Here is a 19,492-nt window from a genome sequence, read left to right as displayed (position 1 = left end):
TACTTACTATGCCTGCTCATGGCTAACGTGGACGCAAAAAGTGACTTAGAAAGCAATCAAAAAAGCAGCTATTTTTTGCCAGCCTGCACAAACTTTGCAAGGATGAGCAGAGCTGGCCATCAATCTTGCACAGAGTCCTCCTGTAACATGAAGGTAACAAAGAGAGTGCAACTTGGGTGAATATTAGAGGAAAAAAGACCAACAACCCATACTTACGCAATAATTGGAGAAGAAAACTTAGAAAAACCTTACAAGCACAGAGCACCAAATTCTCTTAATGAAACATGCAAACATATTGAAAGAGAGGGAAGCCACTGTAGATTTAATGTGAAGCAGGAGCATACATCTGGAGAAAAGTGATGCTCTGCAAATTCTTTATCCAGGGTCTTGATTTTTCAAATGGAAGTGGTTGAGATTCTGTGAAGGGTGTTGGCCCCTAAACCAGAAAACTGAGCCTCTACTTTCCTGCATTCCATTTGCTTTAGCTTTTCCGGACTTCACAAGAAACATGAGCCATACTCAGCACAATTAGCTGAAGTTTAAAATAAACAAAAAAAAAAAAATCCCACAAGAATAAAGCAGAAACATTCAGAATGTTTATATTAGAACAAATCCAACTATTCCCACAAACTCAAGAAAGTACATTTTATTTAAAAACAGTAATCCAGAACTGTTCTCTATGAGCACTTGCAGAAAAAAGGGAGTGAAATTACTGGAACATGTACACTTCAAGTTTTGCACATGCAACTTCTGCGCATGTTGGAATGATTAGACTCTTTTTAGGCTGATAAACCAAAATTGTTAGCAGTAACAACAACAATCCTCTCACACACACCTTTGTTCCTCTCCAGTTCTTATTACCATGAACATAGATTTAAAAAACAAGGAAAAAAAAGACAAGGATATTCTATAAACAGTGGCAAGGGGGGGGGATTTAGTAAAGCTGCCTTAGTGGGGATTGGAAGACCAAATCGAGTTCTCTACTGAAACAGTCTCATGTGGAGTGTTAATAAGATCTGTGGCCATCAGAGTGCTGCACAATGTGAGTACAGTATTAACCTACATTTATTGGTGACTACTTTGAAAAACTTCTATGAATGGGAAAATTAGAGGCATACTCATGTTTTCTGTCTCAACTCCAGAAATTCTTCCCAGACAGAACTAGCTGTTTCAGCCAGCAAACCAAGCAAAACAGCACATGGACCTTCACCTACTGTGAAGGTTAACCTGCTTCAAGCAGGGATTCTACCTCCATCCCTGTACAGCATCACATATATGATGTATCATCACTTAGACATTTCAGTCACTTGCCCCAGAATTTTGAAAAATAATAAAAAAAAAGGAATATTATACATATATTTTTTTTATCTCACAAGGAGACACCACGTATTTGCATGACATTGTGAATTTTAGATGCATTTATAGAGGATGTGCACCTCTGGCAAATCCTGGAATCTCAAAAGTCAGACATTTGAAAATCCAAGCCTGAAACACCTGCATCACTGATAAACAGCAGAAATGTTGTTAATTTAACACTGCCCTGCCGTGTGAAAGCAGCAACCACACAACCATGGAAGGTAGTCACATAATTTGTGTGTGGAGTAAGTGACGGATATTTGAACTGTTTGGCTTCAATCCAGATTGAACCTTTTCCACTTGAGTTTATGAGGGGTACTTGAAACACACTTGTCTCTAGCAAAAGCAGCAGTATGATGTAAGGGTGCATCCAAACATCCGTGTCAGTGTGTGAAGGTGTTTTCCTTCCTTACAAGATAAACTTGGGGGAGCCCTAGCACCTTCTTTATATAGGCAGAAAAGGCAGAAGTTCACACTAAAAAAATAAATATAATTTTCATCACCAGCAATTAGTACTTGTCACTTGTAGGTCTCCAAGTTACTTACAAAGAAACTAGACTTATTCTACAGAGAGGAAACTGAGACAAGAACAAAGACAATTGGTCTCTTCAAAGAGCACCAAAACACAGAGGATTCTCTAGTGTGGTAACCATTTTGTAAGCAAAATCCTAGTTTTAACAAACACAAATGAGACTATCTAAAGAAAAGACAAACATGTGTTGATTGAAGTAGGTTTATTTAGAAGGTGGGAAAATTATTGTTTCAAAATGAACTACTTTTATTTTCCTTTTTTAATTCACAGAGATGTCAATAATAATGTTATACCAAGTACTCACGTAACCAATTGACCAATTGATACAGAGGACTGTATTTCAAAACCGTAGAACCAACTGATTTTCAATAAAGGCCACAAAAAGAGGAAAAAAGCAAATAGCTTCTTCTATAAGAATGGAGTGATAAAAGCAGGAGAAAAGCTCTCCACATCACCTCAGTGGTCAGGAAGCTACAGACAAAACAGTCTGGACACTACACTTGACAAAGCTTCCATGCTCCAGTGACTGACAACAGAATTGCCATGAGAAAGCAGCTGCCTGAAACAGAATATATAGTCAGAAAATATCCGCAAGACCAGGAAATCTCTTCTTGCTACTCAGAGCTGGTCTGAACCAAGAAGTAGAGCCATGTTTTTATCTGGCACATTCTGCAACAGAATAAAGAAAAATATCAAGTTTTGTACCTCAAATTTTCAGGTAATGAAATTCAGGATCCTAATTTTCTGGGGTGCTTTTTTTGCTGAATGGTTTTTCCCCTGTTTTAACTAAGAATTGCATGAAACAAAGATACTGAGCAATAGATAGCTGACACTTACCATGGGAATTAGTCTTATTTCTAGACACTCAATAGAGGGAAGAGGAAAGTAACACCAAGCAAGAGAATGAAAGATATTGCTGGCTCCCACTTCTCAAAGTAGGGCCACGTGAAAATTAGCCTGACAACTCCTTAAAAGCCTGATTTATGCCATCTCCATGTTGATCTGAATGAAGACCCCCATGAGGCAAGATCCCCATTGAGGCCACTGCTCTACCTGCTGCCCCTCCACACTACCTGAGTGTGATCACTGCAATAATCTGCACAAGAGAATCTTTCAACTTCTAAACGATGCCAAAACAGTCATCATTTGGGCAATATTTATGCATTTCTGCTAGGTCAACTTTCAGCTGAAGATAAGTAGCAGCAAAAGCTAAAGCCCAATCATTTCTCCTCGATTCTGCAGTTACGCTTTCAAGTGGAGATAATCCAGCACCACCACTTGGCAACTGAAACGTGGTCTTCCAACTTTATCTCTCCTTCATGTGCCTTTGTCCCGCTGTTCATCCATCACTCACAACATGTCAAATAACACAACTAATCTCTGTGCTTCCCAGAACAGTTTATCTGAAAGACACTCAACACAGTTTCTTAGGTATAAGGATCTCGGTACACCACCTAAAGCACATTGTTCAGCTTAACCAATTGAGGACAGCAGTAAGCACTAAAATACAGTGTTCCCAGGCTTTTCACAGAAATAAATAACCTTCCCTGTAATGAAGATAATTGAATTTCCTATCCTGTCTCATGTTGCTATTTTGAAGACACTTTGCATCACTGAAGATAACTGCTATAGTAAATTATTTGACCTTCATTAACCTAGTAAAAAGGTAAACTTCATCACTGTGAAAGCCACCAGGTATTTACAAGAACACAACTTTTCTGTGCTGTCAATATTTTGTTGCAAAATAAACCGCCTTTATTTTGTTGCAAAATAAACCGGGTCAAATCTGTGCTAATTGTATTGTCTCCACATGAAATAAATGTTTCCTAATGGGGTTTGGGAAGAGGAAGGACATAGCCAATTTTCAGAGCGAGAGCCAGGCAAAACTTCTTGTTTCCCTTCTCTTCTAACACTGGGTCAAAGCACCAAAGACAATAAACAGGCGTGACACACTTCTGCACCCTGTGTTCTACTTTAATAGTTTAAGGTTTGCGCCAGTAACAGCAACTGAAACAAAAACATTCAAGAGGACCTTTCAAAAAATGCCTTTGGTCAGTAACAAATCTGATGACTACTACTACCAGAGCGTTCACCCTTTCCAAAAAGAGAAATATTTCAGACCAAGTTTTCTATTAATTTATTTTGTACTTTTTCCTAATCACTTTGCAATGGTATGCTTTATAAACTGCTGCCTCAAAAAGTAATTTCATCTTGCTTGTAAAAAAGAAAAAACTGTGAAGACCAAACTAATTTAACGTCTGTCCCATGGTTAGGAAAATAAATACATCTTGTCCCAGAGGAAAATAACATGATGCAAAGCCTAGATTTCTCAGCAGAGCTGTTTCCTACAACGCTAACAAAGACCATAAGTCTCACGATACAAAAGCAGGAACATCTGCAGCCTCAGAAAGGCAACTTCCTCCACATAAATCCAGAAGATAGATTTGAGACTACGGATGTGAGTGAGATTCACTGAAGTCAGATAATCATTAAAGGAGGCATGAGGTAAAACATACAAGCAAATGGTCGTAAATCTATGAAATTCAAGAAAAAACCTTAAATGCATTAAAAAAGTTACCTCTCAATCGATTAGGCTGCCACCCGACTTGGTGTGATTCTGGAATGCTATTCACATCAGCACTGAAAATACTGATTTTTCTGTACTTTTAAAGGAGGGAAAAACTCACATTTTCCTTTAGGATGTATTAGGCTCACAGCACAAATGCAACTGAAGGACACATTAGCTGCTTTCTCTTTAGAGAACCTTAAAAAGGGTCCTGTAAGCCACATCTGCTAATACCTGGATGACTACAAGAAATTACCCATCATAGAATCAGGCCAGAAAACCACTGGTTACAAAAAAAGAAAGATCTCATTTTAGAGTTCAGCTTCAATACCAAACTCTGCTACTCTGTCTCACATACACACAAATTAATGCACATTTGTGGGAGAATTCAGATCTCCCTTCTGTGTGTTTTTTGTTACTGTTAAACCAAACGTTCCAACACAGAACTTCTGCCGGGTGAGATCACAGAGGCACTTCTGCAGTGTGACAGAAAACTGCAGCAGCATCATGAAAAAACTCATTGACTTCAGTACTCCACTACTGAATTTCTTTACCTGTGTATTATAAACAATTGGACTTGGGTCGCAGTCCGTTTCTATACAGAATCATGATTATCAGTGGACCAGACAGTGACACCTCAAACTCTTTACAGATTATACAGGTGGACAGTGTCTACAGCTGGAATTTTGAAAACTAGCACAAGAAAGGCAAAAATAATCCAGGAAATTCTTACCAATGTGAATAGAAGTCTCACAATTATTATTTAAATAAAGGAGCTTGTATGCTGAAGTACAACATGTCTCTTTTTAGACATAATTCCAAACATCAACCGGATCTCTAAATAATTTCTGAGAAGAAACATGTTCTAGTGGTAGATTCCTAATCCCCCTGGAGAAAGCCCAGATCATCTCCATTTAAGGTCAAGCAGGCAACAGCTGCACATTTTTGTTCCCCAGAGCAAAACGCAGCAGACCAAAACCTTCAACACAGATTCCCTTTTCAAAGCTTTTCCTTTCTCATACCCACGGGTGTCTGGACCTGTTCACCCAGGAGTGAATGAAAACAGTACAATGATGTGCTCATATATTGTGTCTGTACTTGTCAGACTTGACATGTCCCATAAAGCAGTACTTTGGCATCTGGCTCAGAACCCCCCCAAAAACCTCCATGAGTTACATGAGTGAATATAACTAACCTGAACTAGAAAAATGTTCTCAAGAGAGTGTTCCTAAACAAGCTTGTTTTTAGAGAAACAACATTAATACAACATCTACAACACTCATGTGGGTCTAAGCTTGTACATGTTATTGCTATTTATGTTATGCTATTGCTATTTGGCAAATACATATTCCATCTTAAAATTCTTATTAGAGTTGACATTTAGAGAAGATGTGTATTATGTTTCTGATGAAATCCTAGTATTTTTTCAGTGCCTTAATTTGTACATTTAGGTATCACTTTAAGATAGAGACCAAGCTATGACTGTGTCAGCAGCTCACAAACAAAACCAAATTCTCTTAAGGTATCTCATTTCTAAAAAGCTCCAGTTCGTTAACCAAAAGACCCAAAAATTTGGGGTAGTGTAACTAAATAGCATGACAATTTTACATCAACTTTGTAAAAGGGAGGAACAGCACTGCAGCTGTTGCTGGACTTCATAACAAAATACAGAGGGTGAATTTCAATAGTACAAATTTCATTAAAAAGCCAACAATCCAATGCTAGCACTTTTCTTGGATGACAGCATACAATAAAAACATGAAACTTCCCTCATATAAAAGCCAAATACAGTTTGCTTGACTGTGAGAGATTTATAACATTAATAATGCCATTATAAGTAAATTATGAAACACTTTGCACCAGTAAAGAACCATTACTCCTCACTGTAAAGATATTCAATTAACTTTCAACTGAAATATGTGACCCCAGACTTCCTGGGTTTGATACTAAAGGACAACTGAAAGCAGGCAGATTTATGATACTAAAACCAAGCTGCTAACTTCAACTGTGACATAACCAATTTGCAGAAGAGCTAAATCATATTTACAAAAATAAAAACAGAGCTCAACTTGAAAAAGGGTTGTACATCACCCCCAAAGCCCTTCTGTCTCTGGTTTGAACAATGTACTGTAGCAGGGCTTCCAGGGAACAAAAAACCCAAACTAAACCAAAAAAACTCACCCTGTCTGGGTTCCTGCTTAAAGCCAAGCACTCATCTATGCTAAACAATTATTGTCAAAACTGAATCTGTAAGTGTTCAGAGTTTGGCTGAGCTTCTATATTTTTGCCTGCAATTTCCCAATGAGGTAATGGCCCATGCTGTCAGTTGTATCCACACAGAAAGCCTGATGCTGGATGCTCTCACTTGACAGCTTAATCCTTTTGCATCCAGTAAATCCTTCACTTCCCCAATGCACCAAACCTACTCCATATATGCATTATGTTGTCACTTCTCAACACGGGAAAATAAACGTAAGATAACCTGTAAAGTAGCATTAAGCCACTACTACTATCCAAACAAAGAGAAAGGGTTCTCAAAAAATTCACTTAAATAGTTTCCAGCCACAGTGGGAGAGGAAGAAAAAATGTGGAAGTGTGTTTTAAAGAAAAGATAGATACTTCAAAATATATAGTAATGATAAATTTCAGAGATGAACTTACATATGTCAGATTTGGAAAAAAAAATCCTCTAACCCACCCATTAGTGTTTGGAAGAGGCTTGAAATGCAGAAAAGTTATTTCAGTTTAAGCACTATGAGAAGAAAGATTATCTTGGGAAGCATTCATCATGCACTATAAACTGAATACCAGGTATGTAACAGAATTATCACAACCATATATATTGAAAGTGTAGTTTAAAAAATACCTTGGACAAAAGAAAACCATTACAAGTCAAACACCCACAAGAAATGTATGAGCCCCCACTATTGAGGTTTTCCTATAAAGAAGAAACATTGCTGTAGCAAAAGTAACACATCCAAAGCAGCTCCCTGAGCAAGCTCCCATTTAAGTCCCTGTTTTAAAAAAGGCAGGGTGTCAGGGAAGAGCTCCCTTTGCCACCCTACTGAAGCATGCAGCCTCCCAGATTCCCTCATCCTGTGATTGAGCAGGTGGTCTCCCTGGCACACAGGTCCCCTCACAAAAGGAAAGGTGCTGCCCATGCTGCCCATGTTAATACATTTCTGCTGGGAACAAGCTCAGAGCAGCCACTGCCTGTGTCAGAAGGCAAATGGGACCAATCACCTTGTGAGCTGCTGAGTGACACTGTGAGCCCTGCCTCTGAAACTTCTGTTATTTTTTCCCCTCAGCCTACTTCAATTGTTTCCACAGCTTGGTCACAGACTCGGAAAAGTTGCCAGAGATCGGCAGGCACATCCCACAGCCCGGAGCAAGCTCCTCTGTGCTTCACCAAGTCACACCAGGGGTAAGGAACCTCTCTTCTGTGTTATCTTTTAAATCTTGCAGGAAGGCATGCTGTAACTGTATTTTTCTACAGAAACCTCCTCTACTCAAATTAACAGCTGGCTTTAACTGTTTATCAAAAATATGGAAATATAGGCATTATAGCTCTGAGTCAAAGATCACTGATCTGCGGGGAGTCTTTCAGCAACAGTAAAGGCAACATAATTTCCTATATGTTCATAGGACACCAGCTGTCCTTGGGTAGATGATTTATACAGGTGGTATTGCACAAGGTGAGAAGGTTTCATCATGTTTCTCACACCTTTGCCTTTCCTTTTAAATGTAATACCTTTTGCTTGTTTTTTCTTTTGTCTGTTTGGTCTTGGTTTTTAATCAAAAATCTACAAGAGAACAATTCTTAAAGTTTTACAGAGGCATTCTTTTTCCCAAAGCTGCCTATTCACAGACTGGCAAGGATAAAGAAGCTCTTTCACCATTAACTCTGTAAAACATGTTTCTGATCTAACACATTAAGAGAGCAAAACTTTTTTGCTGTATGATGAAAAATTACCCTTAATTTAAAAATTTAAGTGATTTATAGCACTACTAGAACAGAAATTATACCATGTTACTCTAAGTTCAGGCTACAGAATCCACATAGTGTTTTTGCTTTGACATCCATTAAAATTTTATTTTCTCCTGATGTTCATTGTAACTAACACAACACTTGCCCCAGATTGCTTCTAATAACTGAGAAATAATTCAGCTAGGATTTGTAACATCATGAACTGAATTTCAAATGCAGAAAAGAACCCTTTTATTTCTAAGGGAAGCGCAGACATGTTGTACAATGCAATACAATCCCAGCTTTAAAATCACTGAAATAAGGTGCATCTCAGAGAAACATGTCACATAGAGAACATTCAATATTTACATATACAAATATTTTTAAAAGAAATACAATTCTTGAATATGCACGTCTCTAAGGTACTTATGCTCCTTACAATCTTGTTCCCCCCCTTCACCAGTTGACACCTTACTACTTATGTCTACATGTGGTTATAGAAGAGACAAACCTAATATAGACTTGTAATTTTGTGAGGTGTGTTTTCCCTGTTAGTGAACAGATACACTTAATTCCTTTTCCTAGTGACTGGCAGGCATCAGGCAAAGATACATCCAGCTGCTTGGTTCTGTGCTCAGCAGCCTTGTGCCATTTTTGTGAGAGAAATGTCTGGACATGCTGTTACTGCCAAGGCAAACAATGTGGTACAGAGTTCTCTAGAAGCTGTTTTCAGTAGGCAGAAGCAGCACTTCAGACCTCCCAGCGCCTACAAAGAGCAAAGAAGATTCCGAGGCAGATTTTTTTCAAGGCTGAAGTTATACAAAAAATGTGTTTTCAAGTAAAGAGAGGGAGTTAAGGTGTATTCTACCACCCAGAGAATCCTTCTCTTCTACCACAAATATTGCATATGCAGACCTTTAGAAATACACACATAAATTGAACATACACACCAACACTTAACTGCTATAGGCAGCTCTTCCCTGGAAGCTGGAATGCATCCCATAGCTACAGCAGGTCAGCTGCTCCATCATCTCTCATTTTATCTGGTTAGAGTTCAGTAATTTAATGTAGATGAGACAGTGGCTCAGCTGTTAAATTAAATTTAAAAATTTCACACTTATAACATCCCACGTCACAGATATCCAAACCCTGAGAAACAACCTACAGTCATGACAGAGGCATGTGTCACAGGACAGGTGATAAGTGTTACAAATCAATGTGAAATTAGGCATTTAATTTACAGCAGGCAATTTTCTGCCTTTTTTTTTGCTACTCATTTGTCAAGACAACAGCGCAATTGTTATTTAAGAGAGATTCAGATTCATGTATTACCACATTTTTATTTTTAAAAGCTGCATTTATTTCTCATTCTTTGAGGAAGTTAGGAACATAGTGCCTCCATAGTGCTTTCCAGCAGGAAACTCACTGAAATCATCAGTTTGTAACTAGTAGTGTAAAGGTGATTTTCACTGCTTTTTCAGACCATCAGCAAACAAAAATGGGATACATGTACAGAACTACCCCAGCAACTTTTTGTTTGCTTTAAGAATAATTTGATTTAGGAATAAAAAAAGTACCCCAGCTGGAGAAATAAAAAATCCCACAGGGAAGTAAAGTTCTGTTCCCTAAAACTACAAGACACTTTAGAACTGAACATTGCTTTTACTTTCTGAAGATTGAAAAAAGGCTAAACAGGACCTTCCTGGCATCAAGTAACTTCACAGAAGTTGTATTTATCTATTATATCCTTCTCAATCAATGCCATTTTGTTGTTCCCTGACATGCTAGAAGGTTAAAAACAAAACTTGGAACATCCCCTTCCACTTCTACCTTTTATACATGCTAGATGTATTTTAATTTTTACTTTAATTCAAATTGCACTTAGACTATTTCCTATTAAAGGGACATTATGAACCACCATAGCTAAAACTCAACATGAAACAACTTGTTAGATAATCAGTGAACTCAGCAGAGCATAGAATTCATTTCCTAAAAGAAATTTACTAAGTAAAAGGCAGATCACATCAACAGATTGGAATTGGTATACAGTTATTTTATGTCTTGTTTTGATAAGTATGGAAATTGAGGAACCTGCCCAAGATCCCACTGCATGGTCCTGCAGCAGTTGCAGGGAATTTAACCAACTTAAAAACTAGCCCAAAGCACTGGCTCCCAGGCTACTCTAATGGACCAGCACACATGTAAGTCCCAGTTATCCACAAGGTATGTAGAAAAATTTCAAAACCCAAAATGACTGGTGTGTTCAACTATTCATCAATGTAATTTCTTGTTACCTACACCATTCACATTCTCGGGGACTTGAAATACAAGTAGAGGCTCTCACTGTTGGTCTTGTGTCTTAGAACACCAAAAACATCAAAGCTACTCAGAAGGAAGACTGTAGAAACAATGAATTTGTCAGAGAGGGAAAAATAATAATCTGAAACGTGAGTCTTCCCCTATGCTCTCTGAAACATGCATGACACTTCAGTACAAAACAAACAAAACGTAAAGAGAATGATAAAATGAGTGTGCTTTTCGTGTTACCAGCACTTTTCAAACTATAAGCTGAATTGTTGCTTCTTTCCCCATCCCAAGGAAATATTGTCTCCATATGACTGAAAAATTATATGCCACAAGTCAGTGCCTAAATCTTTAATCAACATCACTTTATGTACTTTTTCCATCACTACGTCCATGCTTAGTAAGACTTGTTTTTTTTTCAATGGATAGAAGTGAATTACTGAGGTTTTGGGACATGTCATTCTAAAAATCTATGCAATAGACTTATGCAACATAACTTTAACAGCCCCCCAGGGCTTCACTTGGTCATGTGGAACTGCAAGAATTCAAGTAAGTCAAACTTCTTCTATTCCACTGATATCATGGCTGCATTTAGTGAACGTATGACAGGAAACAGGCTGTGGCATTTCCAAGGGAGCCAAATTTATCCCGTGTGACTTCAAAGGAGTCAATGCAGTTGCACCAGGAATGGCCCACAGTTTTCACTTCGGTCACATACCCTCTCTCATTGTGAAGGGCACCCAGGAACAAAGATAAAAATAGCCTAATACAAATCAGGGAAACAGTCACATGTCAGTGAAGTGGGAAGCAATAACTGTGATCAGTGACTCATTCTGAAGTATGGAGTATAGGGGATTCCCTACATAGTAACATAGAGGGCCAGCCACCAGACATCTGCAGATTCACTCTGTGCCTAAGACAAGCCTGCACATACATTAACAGCAGCACTCATAAAACAGAACTGCACAGCAATGCAGCCAACTGCTCCTCTTGTGATGCTCAGTCTTGTCACACGAGTCACACTTTGTGACTCCTAAAAAATATCAAATATGATTTGCCCTGTTGCTGCACGTTTGTTTCAAGAAGTGGTGTCTGCATGACCAATTCTTCTTTATATTGGCCTAAAACACCCGGGTACTGAACAGCAGAGAGCAGTTACTATTTGTGACAATGACCAGTCTTTGTTTCTGTGTAATTATTTTCCAAGCTGTCCATTTTGACCTTGATAGCCTGTATGCAGCTGTGTTACTGAATCTGTTTCTCTTTCTGCACACTATAGGTGGGTGACAGTGCCATGGAGGATTAACAAGCAAGGTATGTGTTTATTAGTTGAACCCGAGCACTTGTGAAGACAAACTTGTTGAAATACAGACACAGAATTGGCTCCCTTTTCCTACAAGAAAATTTACCCCACAGACAGGAGGTTAAACAACATACAGATGTTTCAAAAACTTCCAAAACCACATAAACTATTAAATCAAGAAACTCAATCTATTTTGTCCTTTCCTCATCCCTTCTCTACAATGTCTTCTAGCTGTATGATGTATAAAGATCTTAACTTATGCTACCTTCTACTTTTTAAGATCGTTTTGTATCCCCTTCTGGTCACGTCTAAAAATCTATTTTGGCCTTGCATCTGTGATGCCCAACCAGATAATATTGCTTTTTATGGAAGCACTTCAGAGCCTCAGGGCCTTGCCCTTTGAGTCATGCAGCAACACTGCAGTGCAGGTGCCAGCATGAGTGCAGTTACACCTAATGCAGTAGGGTTGCATTAGTTCCTAATGAAATGGAATTTGCATTTATTCTGCATGTGCACAAGTACACATTGATGCTGTTCCAATCCTTCTGTGGGCTCCAAGAAAAAAATAATTAGGAAAGATAAATGTTGCTGCAACAGGTCACACACAGCCCAAAGACCAAGAGCTGCACACACCTGACACTGAAAAAATGACATAAAATGCCGTGATGAAGTCACCCACAGGAAATGCTGTTCTCTGAGCAGTGTCTGTCACAGAACCTGGTTACACAAACTCCTCTCTATCCATGTAAATCCATTTGTGGTTCATCTACTGAGACTTGTCTGCAAGAGGATAAACAGTTTAATGCACTTCAGCCTGTACTGGGCTGGGAGAATGAATGTGAATTCAGCCAAGAGACTTTAGAATTCCTGTGCATGTCTTGCTTTTACTGCACTTGGGACAGACCATGATTATTAAAGAACTAAGCAGAATATACTTGGCAAGCATTTAACTGCTTAAATAGATGAAAACAGGTACAGCAAAGAATCAAACAAAGATGAAAAATTGTAGTCACTACAAGAGTATGTTCTGGTGTATGTTTTTTTTGCAATAAAGTTAAGATCAACTACAGCTCAAAAAATCATAACAAAATTTGAAGTTCAGTTTGAGAAGGAGATGTCATCACACGGAGTCCTCTAAGGGTGTTAGAATAACCATGAGCAATCTGATTGCTTTTGAAAGTCTCTTAAATACCAACACTGCCACTGAGAACACATGCATTCTGTCCATACAGTAACATTTCACTCTACAGCCCAACATGATAGGATTAAAAAAGGAAGAGTCTGAAAGACACTTCCGTTTCCTTTTAAGGTTTTTCCATTTTAGCCACCTATAAAGACAAATTCACGGGCAAAGTATCTCTGATTCAGTCAGGATCATCATGTAATTTGGGCAGCAGACATCTAAGCAATTGTTTTCCTCTATGTGGCATATATAATTTCACTTATTTCTGGAAAAAACAAAATGAAGTGGTGACAAGGGGAGGCCTTCTATGAAATATATATACACAAAATAAATTCATAAAATGTTTAGGGGTAAATTTAGCTTTAGGAATAAAGTTTGACAGATCATCATTATTTTTAAAAACCAAGTTTTCACATTGTGACAGCACCTACATTCAGAATCCAATTCACCATGAGCTGGACAAGCATATATCAAAGCCAGCTTCTTGCCACGGAAGGTGTTCACAGGAGGGTTTTATGTTGCAACTACTTATTTGGAGTTTTAAAATAATTGATACCCTGTCCTCCCATCTGCCACTAAAAAGGGGAAAAATACACTTTAAATGTAACACTCACTTAAAAGACAAAAGTTTGTAAATGCTTTGTTTTGTTCCTCATAGGAGTCCTCTGCCTTTGCACCCACGTTTGTAACACACTGTCCAACATAAAAAAAAAGATTTAGTCCTTACTCTGTCTTTGCTGTTGAGAAGTATTTTAGTAAAATTCCCAACAGCAGTGATGCATTAGGTTTTAAATGCCCACCATAAAGAACTTTTTCTTGGAATGGAAATACTTCAACAAGAATTCTTTTCCTTCCTTCCAGCAAAAGGTACTGGTAAATCAGGTTATCTGCCCTGTCAGTACCAGTCAGCAGGACTATCCAGATCTCCTGGCCGAAAGGTCTGTGACCCTACTCTTATCATCAAGCCTTCACAGGTCCTTGAACAAATAAAGCAGAGAGGTGTGTGTGGAAAGGCAATCAGCTACAGCCTTTTCAGAGGCCGTGTGAAATAGAGAACTTAGGATCTAAGGCAATAATCTGGGCAAAATCCAGATATCCACAATTTCCATAGCACAGTTACTCAACACTGCTAAGAAGCAGGGGCTCAGTAGTCTTCAGGAGGAGAAGCATAACACAACACAAATCTAAAATTATAAATAAAATTTTAAAATTCAGTTTTAACCTAAAAGCTTTGTTTTAAAGCTCTAAAAAGTCTGAAATAAACAGATTGCTTTTACCATCTTTATTTACACTCAAAACCACTTCTGCACTTCTAATTCTCTGCTTTCCTGCTTTCCAGCTCCACAAAGGCTGTCTAAAACAAAGAGAAGATATTAGGCACTTTGCACTGTTCCTGACCACTGCTTTTCTTTCCTGCGCTCCTAAAACCTCTGATTTGTGCCCTCTGCTTTCCTGTTGCCATGGAGAAGGTCCAACACATGACCCGCTCCGCTCTGAGGAGAGCCTCAACTATTGAGGTCAACCCACAAGCACGCCAAAGGCTCCAGGAGCTCTTTGTGAATTTCTGCCTGATTCTAATTTGCCTCTTGCTGATCTGTATCATAGTGATGCTTCTCTGAAGTTCCAGCACGTCTCTGCCCTGTCCTCTAGGAAAGTCACCCCAGGGGGAAGAGAGACCAACACGTGCAAACTCCAGTGCAAGGATCCTCACGCGACAGGGGCTAGCACTTGGACTAGAGAGTGTGCCAACCAGTGCTCTGCTACCTTACTGCCTGCTCATGTATTAAAAACACATTGTCTGTGCAGAACAGTGTTTAGAGCCTGTAGTTACCAAGTTGTGCATGACTCAATTTGTCCGTCTCAACCAAGAGATGTCTCTGCTACATGGGTTAAAGTATCAGTAAATCAGATTATCTGCTCAATCAGTAACAGCCAGCAGCTGGTAATTCAAAGTTTTAGTAGCTAAACACCATAATCACTTTCTGGGGGCCTAAGTCTTTTTAGGTTTCTCTGAAAATCCTTAAGCCCTTGGAAGGGTTCCAGATTTGGACCATGCCTACCCAAAGAATAGCTTACAGGTACACAGCCCTCAACACATCCTGGGAAAATTTCTGCTCTGCTTAGTTCAAAGTGCTGCATCTCTGCATTATCAGCTAAAGGCATTCAAATCACTTTAGTGGTTTTTAAAGGAATATGAGAATGAACCAAAAATCGCTTCTAACTCGGAAAAATAAAACTAGTTCATGTGTTTTTCTCTCTATTTAAGGGGTCTTATATATGTGACATCTGGCAAGATTTTTCATTATGTTTTGCAGAAAAAAATTGACCCTGCCATAACTGAAATAAAAAATATTGTTTTCCATAGTAATTTGATTGACATGACAACTGGCACAACTTGGATTCTCAGAGTTCTTAACATTTGCCTTCAGACAACTTAATTAGGGACTGTTCTTATTTATGTAGTAATTTCCTTAGTTTAAAACTACAAAAAACTTGGAACTTGCCAATGTCACATGAGGTGGCTTACACCTGATGTGGCAAAGACAAAAGTCTAGGCCATCATTACTGTTGTGACTGAAGTGTATCCATAAGTAACATCCCCATCTTCAACTGCAAATTCTTGCTAGAGAACATGAAAGTACTTTCCTAAAATAAATGACACATTAAAAAGTTCATTGTAAACAGTTATGCACAGAAGGGAAAAGCACTGCAGAAATATCTTTTCAACATGTAAACCACAGGCTATACACATAAAAGATGCCACTTCTGCTCCAAAAATTGTGAGCAACCAGACTGAGTAGATGACTTCCAACCCTACTTACCCTATTACATGTTGCTGGTATTAAGCAAAATCCCCAGAAATTTGATACACTTTTCAAATTTAAAGAAAGCTTAAGAATCAACAGAGGTCAGACAGACATCCATTTTTAAAAGAGATATTCTTCTATTCCATTCTATGTAAACATTCTTATTAATTAATACAGAAAAATCAAAACAAGTTTGTCTTGTAGTCTGCCTTTAAGACTTAATATTTCATGAGTAGAAGTTGATAATAAACACCTGAGCAGGAAGGGAAGAAATCTCTGAAAAAAATCTGTATTCAATGGAATGCAAGCAAATCCAGTGGTGAATTTCCTATCTAGTGAGTAGGTATGTTGAGACCAGACTCTGAAGTAAGGTTACCCACGGGAGGAAATTAAGACAGCTACTTGTATGAGGATTAGGGTGAGCACTGGTGAGACTGGCAACACATCCCCACTCTTGCAAGTTAGTATATCAGCATTACTGATTTGAACTGTCAGTGTAAATCTCAATTTCCATTTCATGCATTCTGACCACTCTCACAAATGCATGAGATTTTAGCAAGCGTACTTCCCCTTTTAATCCTTCTTGCTTTTCTTCTCTTTTCGAATCTGTATTTTTGTGATGGATAAAGTTTCTAGCTTTATTTGCTTTGAAATGTGTTTCAAGAGACTTCAACTGAAAATAGACAGTTTTACAGTACTGAAAACCTGCTGAAGAAAGAAGGGTTAAGAGTAAAGCATCAGCACTGCATTCAGAGGACATGTTTGAGGTTAGAGGTTTCACAAGCCAATAATTTAAAGGAGTCAGAGTAAAGCATTGCTAAAAAATGTAGCGCAATAAAAACAAACTCTCCAATTTCCTTTTATGTACCTGAAAATCCATAACTTATTTTAAAACAATAACCAAACAAGAACAAAACCAAATTATCAATAAACTGAAAGACTTACTGCTATTTTACAGCAATGCAGATATATTGCAAATACTGTATATGGTTCATTGGTGTCTTAGGCTTCTGTTGATTAAAAAATCTCTTATATCCTCTATATCACCAATTGTCAACCGAACCCAGAAATTTAAAAAAAAAACCTTCTGTACGTAATATAGTCTTCTTTGTAGACTTATACAAGCTTTAAAAATAATATCTACAGTATTTTTATTTAATAAAAGGACTGCTTGAAAAATATTAATGCATAAAATATATCCAATTGTTTAGAAAGAAGTATCCATTCTTTTACTTACTTATTAAAGTTATGTGAAAAGAAGCTAGTCATCACACAGCTTTCTAATTCTCTAAATCTCTATTTATTCTGTTTTGGTTTTCAGGAGTAATCTTGACTATTTTGCAATGTCCAGGTCACTTACATGTAGCTAGAGCTTGTAACTACTCCTAATTAATTTTCTGCAAATGTAATCAATAAGTTTAGCACTTTTATGAGTCATAATAAAAATAGCAAACATGTACAGCAAATAGCTTGGATTATGTTTTTAGTTCTCTGCTCCACTCCACCCAAGCCTAAATCTCTTTCCTAAGGTCATTTTACACACCAGTAGTGAATAAAGACAGCTAAACAGGCGAAAATCTGGTATTATTCTTCCTCCAAAAAAAAAAATTACCAACTTCCATGACAATTTTATACCGGGAAGGAGCTGAATCAGGAACCATAATAAGCTGGTTTTAAAGATGTGTTTCCTCAGCCAGATCCTCAGCAAAAAATGATACAACAATTGATTTAATAATTGAATAGTTGTTATTATTCTCTATGTGAAAACATGACCCATTTGAAAACTGAAACTTTGCTCTAACCAAGACTAGTCAGAAGGTATTTTAGAAGGCATCAGATACTTGCATTTCTTTAATAACTGTTCTACATCAATGTAGCAACAACTTCCCTTCCTGACAGAACTGATCCACTCATTGGACAGACAAGAGTAAACAGCCTTAAACAAAATTATTCACACAACATGCACAAAATGTTTGTCACGCCCCTGCACAAAAATCTTTTACATAAGTTTTGCTACAACTACACCAATGGCCAATGGTGTAACTAGGGCAGTGGTATCCTGGCATGCATTAGGAAGAGCATTCCCAGCAGGTCAAGGGAGATGATCCTGCCCCTCTACTCCACCCTAGTGAGGCTGGAGTGCCATGCCCATTTCTGGGCTCCTCAGTACAAGAGAGACATGGAGCTCCTGCAGCAGGTCGAGCAGAGGATGGCAAAGATCACTAAGGCACTGGAGGAGTACTTCTGTTCAGAGCAAAGTCTGAGGGAGCTGGGCCTGTTCAGCCTCCAGAAGAAGTGACTGAGGGAGGGGACCTTATCAATGTCTGTCTGAAGGGGTGCCAAGAGGATGGAGCCAGGCTCTGCTGGGTGCTGCCAAGCAATAGGACAGGAGGCAATGGACAGAAACTGATGCACGGAAAGTTCCATGTGAATGTGAGGGAGAACTTTAGTGCAGGTGACTGTGCACTGGAACAGGTTGCCCAGAGAGGCTGTGGAGTCTCCCTCATGGGAGATGTTCAGACACCCCCTGGACACAATCCTGTGCCATGTGCTCTAGGATGATCCTGCTTGAGCAGGAAGATGGTAGTCCCCTCCAACCTTATCCATTCTGGGATACAGACTGAACAATAATCATAAAAAACGGTCACACTTTTTAATGTATGCTGAAACATACTTTACTTATATCCTCTCTGCTAAAATTAGAGCAGAGTAATTGAACCCATTCATTTAAAGAGTGTTTGGAAGCATATAAACACACCATAGGTTACAGACCAGATACCTGTATTTGTATGGCTATTAAAGAATAGTGCCTAGGAGAATACAATTGGAAATTTTTTGTGTGAAATCCTGCAAGATCCAGAGATGTGTTATTTAACAACAAATGTAATCCTTTTAGCTTTGACCTCCATGATAAAAAGTGGGGGAAAAGAAGAAATGAACAAACCAAAACCCAGAACATATTTATAAGGATTCTTTTAAGAACTAATGCTACCCTCAATAAGAACCCTGGTAATTTAAATTAATGAACACAGTCCCTATATTTACTGTAGTAATATTTAATTGATTGCTTTATAAGCTTTTTCTTTCTTTAAAGGCAAAATTATGCCAGAAGTTACACCTTTGTATAAGATGTAAAACTATAAAATACTGCCCTCTTGTGATCTTCCCTAAAAATGTAGCTGATTATTAAAAGCAAGTTTTGGCAACTGTTGGCAGTATTAGGGTTAAGTGGGTTTATATATTCCTTTCACTCATGTATATATATTTATATAAATAAACCCCAATTGTTAAGTTATTAATGCTATCTTAAAATAAGTAATTGCATATGTGCTATTAAAAGCACTAAGGACACATCCTCTGCCAGCTCAATCCAGATTCTTGGTAAGGCATTTGCAAGACTGCAGTGGGCCTTAGAAAGCACATTGCCAGCTAAACACGGCTGCAGTGCACGATGCCAAACCCTAGAAGGGTAGG

General features: G+C 38.3%; 2 protein-coding genes across 3 annotated transcripts in view; one reads left to right on the top strand and one right to left on the bottom strand.

The window, feature by feature from the left end:
- Nucleotides 1-19,492, bottom strand: part of CEP85L (centrosomal protein 85 like) — a 135,840-nt gene that overhangs the window by 36,249 nt on the left and 80,099 nt on the right. The gene's annotated exons all lie outside the window — the stretch shown is intronic.
- PLN (phospholamban) lies at nt 14,626-15,035 on the top strand. The gene has a single exon (XM_058020391.1). It carries the CDS (start codon nt 14,672-14,674, stop codon nt 14,828-14,830), a length of 159 nt encoding a protein of 52 aa, XP_057876374.1. The 5' UTR covers nt 14,626-14,671; the 3' UTR covers nt 14,831-15,035.

Source organism: Melospiza georgiana, chromosome 3, assembly GCF_028018845.1.
Source record: "Melospiza georgiana isolate bMelGeo1 chromosome 3, bMelGeo1.pri, whole genome shotgun sequence".
Lineage (NCBI taxonomy): Eukaryota > Metazoa > Chordata > Aves > Passeriformes > Passerellidae > Melospiza > Melospiza georgiana.
Note: the sequence above shows the minus strand (reverse complement) of the source record. Positions and strands in the feature narration are given on the sequence as shown.